Source organism: Accipiter gentilis, chromosome 5 (genome assembly GCF_929443795.1).
Source record: "Accipiter gentilis chromosome 5, bAccGen1.1, whole genome shotgun sequence".
NCBI classification, from domain to species: Eukaryota; Metazoa; Chordata; class Aves; order Accipitriformes; family Accipitridae; genus Astur; species Astur gentilis.
In genome coordinates, this window is record NC_064884.1 from 33,103,572 (window position 1) to 33,117,307 (window position 13,736).

At 40.3% G+C, this 13,736-nt stretch overlaps 1 protein-coding gene across 1 annotated transcript in view; it reads right to left on the reverse strand.

The window, feature by feature from the left end:
- Nucleotides 1-352: 352 nt before the first annotated feature.
- MTHFD1L (methylenetetrahydrofolate dehydrogenase (NADP+ dependent) 1 like) overlaps nt 353-13,736 on the reverse strand; it is a 162,291-nt gene continuing 148,907 nt past the window's right edge. Inside the window, exons 27-28 of the mRNA XM_049801269.1 lie at nt 7,827-7,935; nt 353-4,005 (exon numbers count right to left, since the gene is read on the reverse strand). Coding sequence (XP_049657226.1) covers nt 7,846-7,935 — 90 coding nt within the window. The 3' untranslated portion in view covers nt 353-4,005; nt 7,827-7,845. The remainder of the gene's footprint in view (nt 4,006-7,826; nt 7,936-13,736) is intronic.

A 13,736-nucleotide genomic window follows, 5' to 3' on the forward strand; every position in this document is an offset into this window, starting at 1 on the left:
TGTTAAGGATGAAACCAGTTGCCTTCTCTCCTCACCCCAATAATTCAGTGGAGGACAGCGAGCCTCCTGGTTGGGTGGCCATCAGCAGGGCAGACCCAAGTACTGCTGGAGCACAAACCTAGTGCTTGAGATACATTATGTATGGGGAAGTTCCTTGCTGAAATGTCGTAGAGAAGCTGCAAAGCTCTTTGGAAATCTAGCTGTGAGAAGCGTGCTAAAAACCCAGTACTAATCCAAATCATATGGTTAAGACTTCATTTAGCTATTTAGAAAACAGGAGCAATGTCCAGTATGCACCTGAAATGCTCGATGTCTTCTCCCCCCCGCCCTCCCTCTTCCCCATTTTATTTATTCCTGCTCCCAGGACGCTTCTGCTGTGTTATGGTCCCATTGATTTAGCAACCCATAGCTCCTGAAGATTTTGCATTGCTTGTATTTAAATCCACACCAAGAAGCTCAAGGAGATATATATATTCTTGTACCTGATACTGCTTAGCACAAATCCAGCTGCTAACCAAGAAGTGGAAAGTGTCCAACTGACCTTTGCATCTGATCCGGCCTTTCACACCAAGGACCAAAGGCAACAGCAAGATATTTTGGGATGAGGACAGGAAGTTAGCTTGGTGTGTCCTTCCCCAAACACAAACCAACTTCAAAAGGACTGTATTGATGGAGAAGATCCTGTGGACAGCCCTCTGGTACATGGCCCTTTGTGGCAACAGCCGGGGACGAAACATGTTCCTTGCTTCCCGAGACCTAGGACAGAGCCCCAAGCCTTACTTGCATCTGGCAGTTGACCAGGACATGGTTGAGCTCCCCTTCTTCCTTGGCGTAGTTGTGTTTAGCTGGAGACAGGGGTATGACACGACTATGTGGTTTATGAGGAATTAAAAAATAAAAGTCACTATTTAAATAGACAAGATGGCAGCTAGAGAGAAAACAATATTACATAATGGATGTACTTTATTAATGAATTCAGACTTAAGACAGGCACCGCTTGTGCAAACTTGAACATCAGTACACATATACGCTTTATATTCATGTTCATGGCAACTGAAATTCTGGAATTTTGAATTTTAAAATACAGACGAAGAAACCCATTGTATGTAGTTTGAAGTATTTCAGCGTCATTACAGAAGTAGTTCAGCAGTAGCAATAACAAAGTACTCAGTCACTACAAAAAGCAGATCTTCCGATAATAAACAGCCGTATTGTTCTTAACATGCTTTAGCAAATGCAGGGATAAGCACGGCAAGCTGCCTTATAAAGCTGTGGTTCTGCCATGTCACAAAATTGCTCAGAGCAGATGCAAAGGCAGGAGTCCCACACCTGCAATCCCATCCATGTAACAACAAGGGATACACCTACCAATAACACTTAACCTAAAAAGTTTTCATTTTAAACCCTTCTTGACGAAGGCCTCAGAACTAGGGCAGCCCCAGGGAATGTACTGAGGCAGTTTCTGCAGCTCAGCTGATGGCCAATAGCTGAATCCCTTTGGATCATGAGACAGAATCTGCACACCAGTTTGGATTATTTTTAAAAAATCTTCTACTGAATTGTAAAATGAAGGACGAAAAATGTAATAGCTCAAGAGACTTTGCAGATAGTTAACTAGATGGAGTGGGGAAAAGCCAGAACAAAAGAAAAGAGGGTCATTCCAGCTTTCCTTGAATTATTGAAGCTATCAAAACAATATAACAAATACTGTGCACATGACAGTAGAAAAATTGCAGGATGTTTACCAACTCTTCAACTACTTGAGCTGGAACGGTGTTTTAGGGAGAGACATGGGTCAGATAAACAGTCCCAGCGTGCACGACCTGAAGGGACAATATGGAGACTACACTATAGAAGGTGTGTGGGTATCAAGCAGCAGTTTGAAAAGACTTATAAAACTTGTTGCTCAGACATCCATATCCATATGGAGGCTTCACAGGTGGCCAGTTAGTGCCACATTTAGTATCCTACACAGTGCGGGGATATGTCGAATGCACCTGTGGGGGAACCACAGTGACCACTAGTAAGGCATGGTTATGGTTTTCTGAATTTCTCTGGACAAGATGGAGGGAAAACCTTATGTATTTTTCTTATAAGGATGTTACTAGGAAAACTATGGCTGGAAACCACACTTATTTTCTTCCAAAAGTTTTTGGCTATTTCTAGGCTAGATAGCTCAGTGTGTGCAAGACTAAATTACAACACCGGTATATGTATGAATAGCATGGTTGTATTTTGGGGGCACAATTTAATAAAAAATATCAGAAATCTTTCTCCCCAGTAGCTGCGAGAGCCACATCTAAATCTTACTTTCTACTGATCATGTTTGTCCTGCCCCAGTGTAATGAAAGCATCCACAGTCTAGGCCATTATGAGCTCTATTGTCTAATCAGGCTAAAATACCACAAAGCTCTATTTTTTATGTTTAAGTTTATCTTCACAGTAATCCCCACAATGCTGCGGGACCATGCTATGAATAGAACAGTTCTGAAATGCAGTCAACAGACATTTCCATGTTACTCCAGGGAAGGCACAGATAATTATTTTAATTGTCCCCAGTTTGCTCTTCTGTCCATAATCATAGTTTTGAGTTTATAAATAACAAAGCACGACTTTAAAAACCCAAACAAACCCCTCAATTACAACACAATTCCTGAGATAATTAACTCTCCAAATGTGGCTGTGTAGAAAGGAACCAAAACTACACTGCAGAAGCCCATAACATACAGATGTGCGTAAGCAGAGCAAAGCAACAGGATGGAAAACGTCACCAGGAAAATAAACTCTCTCATCATTATTTCACTGCTTTTTACCTAAAAAAACAATGGCCTATTGTCTTGATTCAACCTATTGTTCTGTTGCATTTTTTGTTATTAAAGGAACCAACAGTCAGTCAGTGAGAGTTTCCTGAGGAGCAGCAGCTTGAAAAAGCTAAATGCAGTATCCTGTGCCTAAGGCTTGTTTTGCGGCAGATTTAGGAATAACCGGACAAGGTAAGTCACCGAGGTAAATTAAAGCACACGATTCAGGATTTAACTTGTCAGTATAGCACCTTCAAATAGAAGCACACTCCAGTTTTACGAGTATGGTGGTTGAAAGCTGCAAAACGAAGCAGAACAAAGCTCTGCCCTGTTGCATCCTTGCTCGATGGACATTCCTCTGTTACAGGGTGTTGCGTACTGCCAGGGACAGGACAAGAAAAACTCTAGGTCAGGAGCCAGCCCAGCGGGAGGCTTCATTAGCCATGAACAGGAGCAAAACAGGGCTTCAGAAGGAGCAGTGCCCTCGCTGAACAACCAGCTTCACCATAAGCAGCACATAATCAGCTGGACAGCCTGTAACACACTTTGGATAGAGAGAGACCTATATATATAAGACAGCTATGGCTTAAGTGTTTCAAATGATCTTTGCCCAACAAGGAAACAAATGATATATTAAAAACCTTTTATAAAATACATGGTCTGTTCTTTCCCTGCTTAATATCTTCCTTGCTTGAAGCTTGGCTGTTGCCCAAATGCATCCAGAGCAACACTTGATGATAACTCAAAAATGTGCAGTTAATCTGTGTGTAGTTTCAGCTCCTGAATGCCAGGAGCGAAAGTGTAATTTTCAGAAAGAAATAGGCTTGATCACACTGTTTAATCATGTTTACGCAAGTTTTCAGATGGCCAAGATAAGGCAAATACTTCTGTAAACTCGTCTGAGAAAAGACAAAAACTCTAACGTGAAAAATTTATCTCTTTTTCAGTGCCATTTTATCCACAAACAAGCATAAGCCCCAGTAGAGAGCTTCCTGCACTACAGCGAGAAAAACTTTAGCTTGTTTTTTTTTTTTAACCTTACAGCTATATTTCATCATAAAAACTAGTTTGAAGAAAGAGTAAACTTTTGCTCTTTGGTCTATCTTGACATTACTCCAGAGACACATAACAGGAATATTTCAGATTCATTTTTGTCTCCTACTTGCAGGAAACAGGAAAGTTGCAGTACTTAATTTCCAGGCTTCTGAAATGAGAAAGATAAAGAACTTATACATTGAAACAAGACAACTTTGCTTTCTTTAAAGGAAAAAAAAATAAGAGAATCATCACAACCTAAAAGCAGTGGTTTAGTGAAACTGGGTATTTTTTACTTAACTGTAATAACCAAAACCAATTAGTTATGGCACATGTACCTCCTATTTATTATTTATTATTATTAGGGTTACACAAACCCTACTAGGTGAGAAACAAAAATCTGCACTCATATTCGAGTATGATACGGATTTTAGACTGTATATTATTGTAGTAATTGCTGCTGACTGAAAGCCAATACTATGGAATGAGACTAAAAGAAGTCAGTTTTTTGTTTCATGGGATCAATTTTGTGGATGCAAAGGAAAGGTCTTCAAACACCTTATATCTGTATCTGAATGAATTAAGATGAAAACATCTAACAAATAGTTTGCAATTTTAGGACATCGGTTTTGGTGTCCTCCCCTCATGGCTTCTTTACGTCCATGACGATGCTCACAGTCAGAACTCTTGGATTTCGCTCACATTCAGAAAAGCTCTGAGGGTGGCAAATTACCCGTGCTGCGCATTACAATCATTTTGATGCTCTGCCAATTTTGAAGAGGAGACGAGTGCACGAATATATCTGGAACTGTGGACAGCCATGGCCTTACTAAGTCACAATTAACTGAGAAAAACAACCACCCCTCATCATCAACCCAGATACCCAAAGCCAAACTAGCATCAGCAGGCACCTGCTGATGATGATTAAATTAGAGGGATCCTTAGAACTCACAAGGGTCCTTAACAGACTTTAGTTTTGCAGAGTGGGCCAGGTTCATAAATTCCCTTCACTGTGCAAATAATACTTTTGTAAAAAAAAAAAAAAAAAAAAAATTCTTCCTACTGTAGACTTGTCTTCATGTAAGTCTTATTCTGACTGGTGCTATCTATAGACAGCTCCTAAAGACACAATTTCAACTTTCTTAGTGTATGAGCTGGATAGTATAATTTAAATAGGATAGTGGCCAGTGATGAAGAACTAGCCAGACTCCTTTGGGTTCATTTCCAGATATTAATGTTTCAGTTTTTTAATAGAGCACGTTGCTCCTGTGGAGCAACGTAATATTGTGTGTTCCATGTATTAGCTATTTGTCAACAGAAAAAAAAACAAGCTGACTTTTTTGACAAAGTTTTTGCTTGTATGACTTTTTAGAGTATATTCTACTGACCGGAATTCTGCAAATTTTTGTGAGAACTATCATCTGCTCCATTAACTCAGTGAAGTTGTGGAGAAAAATCAGAGGGGCTAATGACATCCAATGTTTCAGTTCAGTAAGAGCCCCACACAACTACCCTAGCAGCAGGAAATTTTGCCTGTATCTCTTTCACAAGTCTCATGAAGCTACACATTGCAGAGAAGGATATAAACTGCACACTAACACAACTGTTCTCAGCTCTGCACACGTGTTTATAACGAAACATCTGCAGCTCTTCCACAAATCTCTAAATATTTTTCAATTACCACATCTTAAAGATTTGAATCAGTTCTAATGAGTTGGCACAATATCATATTACTAGAAATTTTACATTGTACACTAAAACCCTAGGAAAATAATTCAAACCAAGTGGAAAAAAGAAAAAAAATCCCTCAATCTGCCCTCATAGAAACAAACCCACAAATACCTCAAAGTGTAGTAGTATCAGCTACAGTGTGGGTTCACTTCAGTGAATGTGTGAAAGCAAAGAATACTACTAAACTTCTCTACAGAAAGTTGGGAGTAAAGATTATACAGGAATACTGTTTCTCTATTTATCCAAAGTGAGAAATGTACAAATCTAGCACATGAACCAGATGAATTTTAGAGCTGATGAACACTGACTACCTTGTGTGGTGCTCACTGGGTATTACGATACTCTCAAAGCATTTATTTAGATTGTTAGAGGTAGGAACACAGCTGAGTATGTGCCTATATTGATGAAAAATACATACAATCAAGCTGTTCTTTTCTATAAAAGGCTTAAACTTACTGAATCATTCATCTCTCTGATGCCACCAATACCTCCATAATGAAATTAAAATAATTTATTAACAGTGGGATGTATATGCTATTTCCTAGCTGACCATTATGTTTTTCTGACTGGTAGCTGTTCTTTTTACATCTGAGAAAACACCACCACTGACTAAAAGCCAAGTTTAACATTTTAATTTCATGCACAACTTCAAATGAAAGACCTTCGCACTTGGAACAGATTATTTCATGTGCTTAATTATCATTGTTCTTCAAAACTCACCAATCCATGGTTTGGATGGATTTGTGTAAGACTAGGCAGTAAACACCCAATTAAGCAGGCTATATGAATCTGCATATAGATTTTACATTAGAATTCTACAGTCATTTCAAATGATTCTGAAGTAATTACATGACTGACACATGATGAATCAATATGTATGCATGAAGCCATCGGACATATAATGCATATCAGTAACAAAAATGGGATATATGCCAAGAAGTGGTATGCATAACACTACCCAGCAACAGAATAGTCAGTGATGGTTTGCATATAAGCTAGTAATTACCTGTGCAAGCTGGTTAACTTTCAAATCAACTGCTTTTTACTTGTCTTGACTGGTACACACAAAATGGCAGAATCTATTCTTACCAGACATTATGTGAATGCTGTGACATTCAAATACGAGCAAGCGAACTTTTAATTTGGTCTCAACAGTAATCTTGCTGGGTTGTGCAAACCTCTCCCCTCCTCCAAACAATCCATCAAAACACAGAAGCAGAAAAAGAAAGCTGGTTCTCTCAAACCAGTGTAGGCAAGGATTGCTAGAACAGGGCTGAAGTGCATGGGCACATCTACCTCAAAGCTGTGGCTGATCTGGGGTCCCACCACAGTCCTGTTAGCTTAGAGTAATACAGTTGTCCTGTGTAAAAGTAACCGTTTTACTCTTCAGACCAATTCACTGGGGGAAAGGAGAGAGTTAAGTGATGAGAGGAAAGAGTCCCATCACAGATGCACATGGTTTGTTTCAGTCAGGGTTACATCCTCTCTTATTCCACTTGTTATCTTACAAGGTTAAAAGGGAGTAGCATGGAATATTTTCATAACAGCTTGGATTTTTAAGTGAGGAACATGTGCTACACAAAATTAAAGCAGGACACTGAGAAGATTAAGTGATTGGAGAAGGGGAGGAGGTGGTGGGGGAACTGCAACCTTCAAAGAAAAGGGAGAGAACCCAGCATGAAAAACAGACAGGCTAAGGGGACAGATTTTTGTTCCTGAAATGCTTATTACTATTTGAGAGAGATGACAGCAATCAGGACAAAAAAAAAAACCAACAAAACCCAAACATGAAAAAACAAAGCAGAGCTCATGAACAAGCTGAGAAACATCTCCCCTGATACCTAGGTAATGACAGAAACACACTGCCACATGAGAGTAGTATCAAAGTTGACTAGATTATTTCTTTTGAGGTGAGTAACATAACATGATTTCTTCAGACTGACTTTTTCCATAGCCAAGAGCGGTACAATTGCAGAGCCAACTCCTCCTCATGCCAAACTGACAGAGCCAGGAAATCCAAAAGGTACCATCAATGTGCACCACCAGTGTCCACCAGCAAAGTGCCGGCCATCATTCAGCAAACCAGAAACCCATGTGATAAAGTGCACATTATGAAATATTCCCCCAAATCCCCCCAAACTGTGTGAGGTCTCCAATGAAACTAGGGCCTAGATAAAATCCTGACAACCTTTTGTATACGTATTAGAGATGAACATCCTCTTCCAAGCTGGAACAGGAAAATAAAGGCTGTTGACTGACCTGAATTTGGATGTCCCTCTCAAAACAATCCTGTCACTTGCTCTGTGATGGGGTCAAGGTCGATGTCATAGAAGCACGGCCTTGTGGGCAGTCCTGGCATCGTGCTCATCTGTGGGAACAATAAAATGAAGTTATACTCCTGCACCTGTAAGCAGATAATCACTCCACCCAGGTAAACCTTAGATTAACAGAAAGGCTGGATTGCTCATCATGGACTCAACTGCAGATGTGATCTTCACCACATTTTTTGTTTCTGTTAAAAATGTCAAGCTTAGTACTTTTTCAATTAATTTTTAAGTGTACACTTCTAAAAGACAGGAAAGAGAAAATAAAAGCCACAAAATACAGGCTAGCACATCAACCTAAGAATAAACTCCTTAACAAAATGAAGACACTTTGGAACCTACTTGCTCCTCAGAATAATTATCCAGAACATTTATGCATTTATATCTACTGGGAAAAATCACACAGCAAAGGGCAAAGACATAATTGCCCAAATTCACCTGGTGATATGAATGCATTGAACTCAGACCTGTCCCACAGAAAACCAGAATATAAGAGCAGAATTAATTGCAACGCTTTCCTGACTGATTACTTAATGTAAGGAACAAATTGAAATAGTTCAACTAAACATACACAGATTACAGTTGAATCCTAATTTAGTAGTTAGAATTAGCAGGTTTAGATGTGAAGCTAAAGCAACCCAATTATCTCAAACTATGCGGAATTAAGTTCCTGATCTAGCATAAGACACCAGCATCTGCATACTTTTAAACATGTAAATAGTTTCATGGACTTAAACTACACAGTTAACTATATCTCTGCTCATGCTACTTATACTATTATTTACAATTGGCATTTTAGCAGCAAATAAAGACATGTGGGTGACGTGGAAATCTTGAGGTGCTGGTCCACAATAGCTTAAGCCACTTTAAATCAGAGGTACCCCTGCTTCTCACCTCCCCTGCCTCAGGACTCCTCCCTTCTCCCTCGTGAAGGAGACGTCTGGAGATCAGGTTCAGCAGAATAATACTATCTTTTGATCTGCTTCATCGTCCCCTGTTTCAGCACCTTGAGCCAGGTGGGGCTTCCCCATCCCCAGTGCCAGCACTGGCACAGGGTAAAGGCTATGTCTGTGGGGCAGTTTTAAGGCAGGACAAGTTTGGATCAACCTGAACCACTTTGGATTCACACCCTCAGTCTTCCTGAGATGAGAGTTAGAAGCCCTGAATGTGTCACCATATTTCCGCGAAGTCAAGGCACTCTAAAAATAGCATTTGGGCTTGAGGACTCCATAACCCTTTCGATATCTTAACCTCAGAGGTGGAGGATGGCCCTGCTATATCAGGCCCTATATTAATACCCAAAGAGATGAAAGTCCTTACGATCTCTGGAAACAAACCCAGAGTTAAACTTAGCTCCACTGTTTGTTGGCTAAGAGCCTTTAAGCATTAAGACTTATTTAATAGATGTTAGATTTTGAGGAACAAAATTTTAGCTGGGGCAAGTCAGCAGAGCTCATTAGAGTTGGTGGTTAGTCTGACCCCAGGAGGTAACCTTCAAACATGGCTGGGTAGAAAACAAATTTACACTGGCTTGAGTACCAGAAAGACTCCAAACACAATAACCTAAGGAAAGGGTCAGATTGGGGTATGTTTTCATGATGTGAGCTGAAACCCATTGCTGATAGGGGACGGTTTCACCCTGTGGACCCCTGGGATGATTCCGCCTTGGAGCTGGCTCTGGCACTCATCTTACTGCAACCAACCTCATTCAACACACTGAACTGATGAAAACACGTTTTTGTGGCCAGGGTCGTTCGCTGATGAATTAAATCTGCTTACTGCATGACCAGATCACCACCGAGCCCACCACGGCCAGCCATCACCTCCCAGCAGAGAGCACAGAGCCGGGTGGCTTCCTCCCTCAGTCCTCCCTAATTCCCCAAGGAGTACAGCTCAGCTACGGTGTTTTCTCTGGCTAAAGGCAAGCTCTAAGAGGCTCTTTGGCCTTCAAAAGAGGGAAAACACATGACTACCATCCTAGCTCCTCCAGAGACCCAGATTTACAGGCCCCCCTCGGGCTGGAACAGTCTGTATTTCTTTATGTCAACCTGTTTGGCTGCATATTCAGTGATGGAGTTAGCATCTCCCTTACGCAGCTTTGCCCCAAATGCTCAGGTAACGTTTCCGTCACGGCAATACAACTGAACTGTAAGATCTCTCCACCACAGTCCCATTTACACAGGAGAGCTCTGCTGCCATTTCAAAGGTTAATCCCGTGCAGGGAAGGGAAAGGAGCTCGGGGAGCTCAGTACCGGTACAGCCATCATCTCACTTGAGATCTAGCTCTGAGAAAAAATAATGCAACGAGCTCTTCCAGTGGGCTCAGTACCTTTCCTCTGTTTTTAAATATAGTCCTTCCTGACCTTTTGTTATTGTACACAGTAGGATTAAAACACAAAATTCTCAGTTTGCATTGACCAAACCCTGCCACTGATTGCATGACATCTTTTATTGGCTGACATTGCCTCAGCATCTTAGCTAAGTACTAAACCACTTGTTACTATTCTTTATCCGTTGGCCACGCTAGTTGGACTACTACATCATTAGGGTTACTGAATTATTTTCTGTCTCAGATTCACCCCAGTGTCTGAGTTAATGCTTGAGAAGAAACTGCCTTAATGCTTAATGATTTACATCTCACCAGGAGGAGAATGAACAAATTGCCAAAGACAACTTTCTGGTTACTCAGTTCTACATCTGAAAGTAAACTCCCAAATTCCAGGTTCCTTTTTTTTTTTTTTTTTTTTTCCAGAGGGAGGAATATATCTACAAGCTTGGCCAGTCTTCATTTTCTCTGTATAATAAAACCAAGAATGAGTTTAGGGGAGTTTTTCCTTTTTTTTTTTTTTTAAAAAATTGTTAAAAAAAAAAAAAAAAGTCCTACATGTGTGGTTTGGATTTGTTTTTTTTCATAGGCCCAGTTCTACACAGGTGTAACTCCACTGTATTAACTAATGGAAATCTATGACATCTATAAAATGTGAATATCAAACCAGTTTATTGCCAGTTCAGGGAATATGACTATTTTCATATTAAAAATTTAAGTCAACAAAAGGGACTGAGTTCATCTGAATTAAAATTACAGCTGCATAAAATGAAGTACAAGGCAAAAAAAAACACAGAGGGAACACTTTGGGATGAATACCTATGTGAATTACAGTGCAAAAATAAAATGCGTCCTGTCACTTTCCCTACGGCCCAGACTTCCAAACAAGCAAAGCTGTATAAATTTACGATCATTTCTCTCCACTGCCATTATTTGGACACACAGACGTAACATGCAACAGAATCTATCCCTTTTTCATTACTTCAAGGTCAATAGGAGTAGACGGCTGGCTGGCTGAGGAGATTACTACCAATTATTCCCTCTCCAGCCCTCCATTTGTTTCCTGCAGCCAAAAAGGCAGGAGAGAAAAGAGGGCTCAGTTGGCTGCAAGGCTGAATAGAGGCTTCAGCTGACTGGCTTTCCACATGGCTGCAGGCTCAGAATGATCCTCTTGCCTCTCACTGTTTTCCAGGATGCTGAATAGAGGCATTAACAAGCGAGCTCCCAGGCTGGCCTTAACCCCAGCAGTCATGACCAGAAGCCTCCCTCTCCCTGCCCTAAGTAACCAGAGCCTAGATTTTTGCGCGTGGAGGGGGGCATGCTAATGTGCCCCCCCACCTGCAGCACATACTATACCTGCACAGCGGCTGGCAGACTATCTCTCCCTCTTCTACCACTACTTACTAAAATTACTTCATTTCTAAAACTTGAAAAAAGGAGAATGAGCAATGAAAAAGAAAATATGCCCAAAACATAAATCACATTGGTAATTAGCAGGTATGTACAGCAGGAAAAAACCCCACAGAAATTTACAGTCATACAGCAGCTTGCTAGGCATCTCATGCAATATACACCCATACAATATATTGCACAGAGATCAGCACAACTCTGCACTCTAATATAACAACATTTGGGTTACGGATTGGCCTCTATGCAACAGAACACAGCGTGGCTGAGAGAAAAGAATAGGGTAAGAAGCAGTGAATGACAACATATTATCCACTTAAGACCATGAACTGAATTTATGTAGCCGAAATAATCATACTTAATTTGACCAAAACTGTTACTATCACACTTCCCCTGGAAGAAGGACTATACAAAGCATAAACTTCATACCTTAAGACTTAATGCAATTTATGCAGGGGAAAAAATAAAAAAGTTTTTTGGATAAGTACGAAGAACTCATCCAGCTGCTGCCCAAAATATATCATTTAGGAATTAATAGGAACTAGTTTTGTAGGAACTCACTGGAATCAACCATTTTCTTTGGAAACTGTGCAACTGTCTACACATCCATGAGAGCAAATTAACGGCAGAAAGATGATGTGAAAAATACAGTGCCTATTTATTACTATGGCACTCTATGTTTAGGAGGCAAAAGCAGCAAGTCTTACAGTCAGCTATCCTTTGGATCATTTATGCTTCTGGAAATGCACAACTGGTGGAAGATAAAATACAATTTTTAGTTAAGAAAGCCTGAAGGCTGCTGTTATTTATACTAGGTATTGATGATCTTCCAGAAGTTTACTTACATGACTAAACAAACAAAAAAACCCATAAGGAGCTTCCTTACAAAAGGTGGATGCCAGTTATTTTTAAGGAAACTATATGAAAGTGGCATTCCATACTCTCGCCAAGAACACATCCACTGTCACTGGAAGAGTGGCTAGGTTGAGCTTCACTGGAGTTTCATTTAAATTACAGTTATGTGTTGACTTGTAATTTTAGTTGGCCATAAGGTCTATTTAACAGTTGCACAGTGTCAAGCACTAAGACTCTGCTAGCCAGGTTTGTTATGGTCTGAAGAGGAACTATGCTGCTTAGCTTCCTTTTTTATCATACAAATGCCTATCAGTGGTTGACATATCCTGCTTTTTACTTCAAGTGTGTATCCATCCATCCATCCCATCTATCTCTATTTTTTTTTTCCATTTATCTATATGAAAAAACCTAATGGGACCCGAGATCACCTTAACTGGGTTAGCACAATGGCATGATTTGCAAAACAGACGGTCCTGAGGACTATATCCAACTCATGTTTAGTGTCTTTTTCACCTATAAGATGTGTCTGTTTTACAGACATAGCATGGTTTCTAAACAGAGAAAGAAAACCAGAGGAATCCGTACTTAAACAAAGTAGGGAAAACAGACGATTAGAAGATACCAAAAAAATCAGCAAACAGCTTATTGAGGAAAGCTCCCTCTTTTGTGGCTTATGGAGTTAAAGTTGCATTTGACAAGAAGTGCAAGTAATTCACATTATCTAATTGTATCCTTTTGTTAATTAATCAAGTTAAGACAACCTACAACCATTTCGAACTTGAAATACTGCAGAAGACAGATGTTTCTCAAGAGAATCTAGCATCCACGTGACTGCGGATAACTCCTCAATAAAATCTGATGGGGTGAATTGCACATCCCACACTCCCTCAGCAAGAAACAATATAAGAGGAAACTCAAGATTTTTACAAGTAGTGCCATAAACCTGCATGCATTACGTTCAGAGTGCAAGAATTTGTTAGAATCCTGAGGCGCAGCACAAAGGAGCTACGCTTCAGGGTATCAATAACGTTTCCTAGTGCGAGTTAGAGCTCAGAAAGACAGATCCACTACCAGAAATTTGCTCCCCTGCAGTGCATCTGTCAGTCTCAATGCATGCAAAGCTGAAAGAAAGAGCTTTCCTCCCTTCTCCTGAAGAAATCCCTCCAGGTCTCCAACCCTGCCTGCCTTTAGGCACTCTTCATCTCCAGTGTCAGGTTACTCCCACTGACACCTGTGGTGCTGGCCAGGCACTGGAGG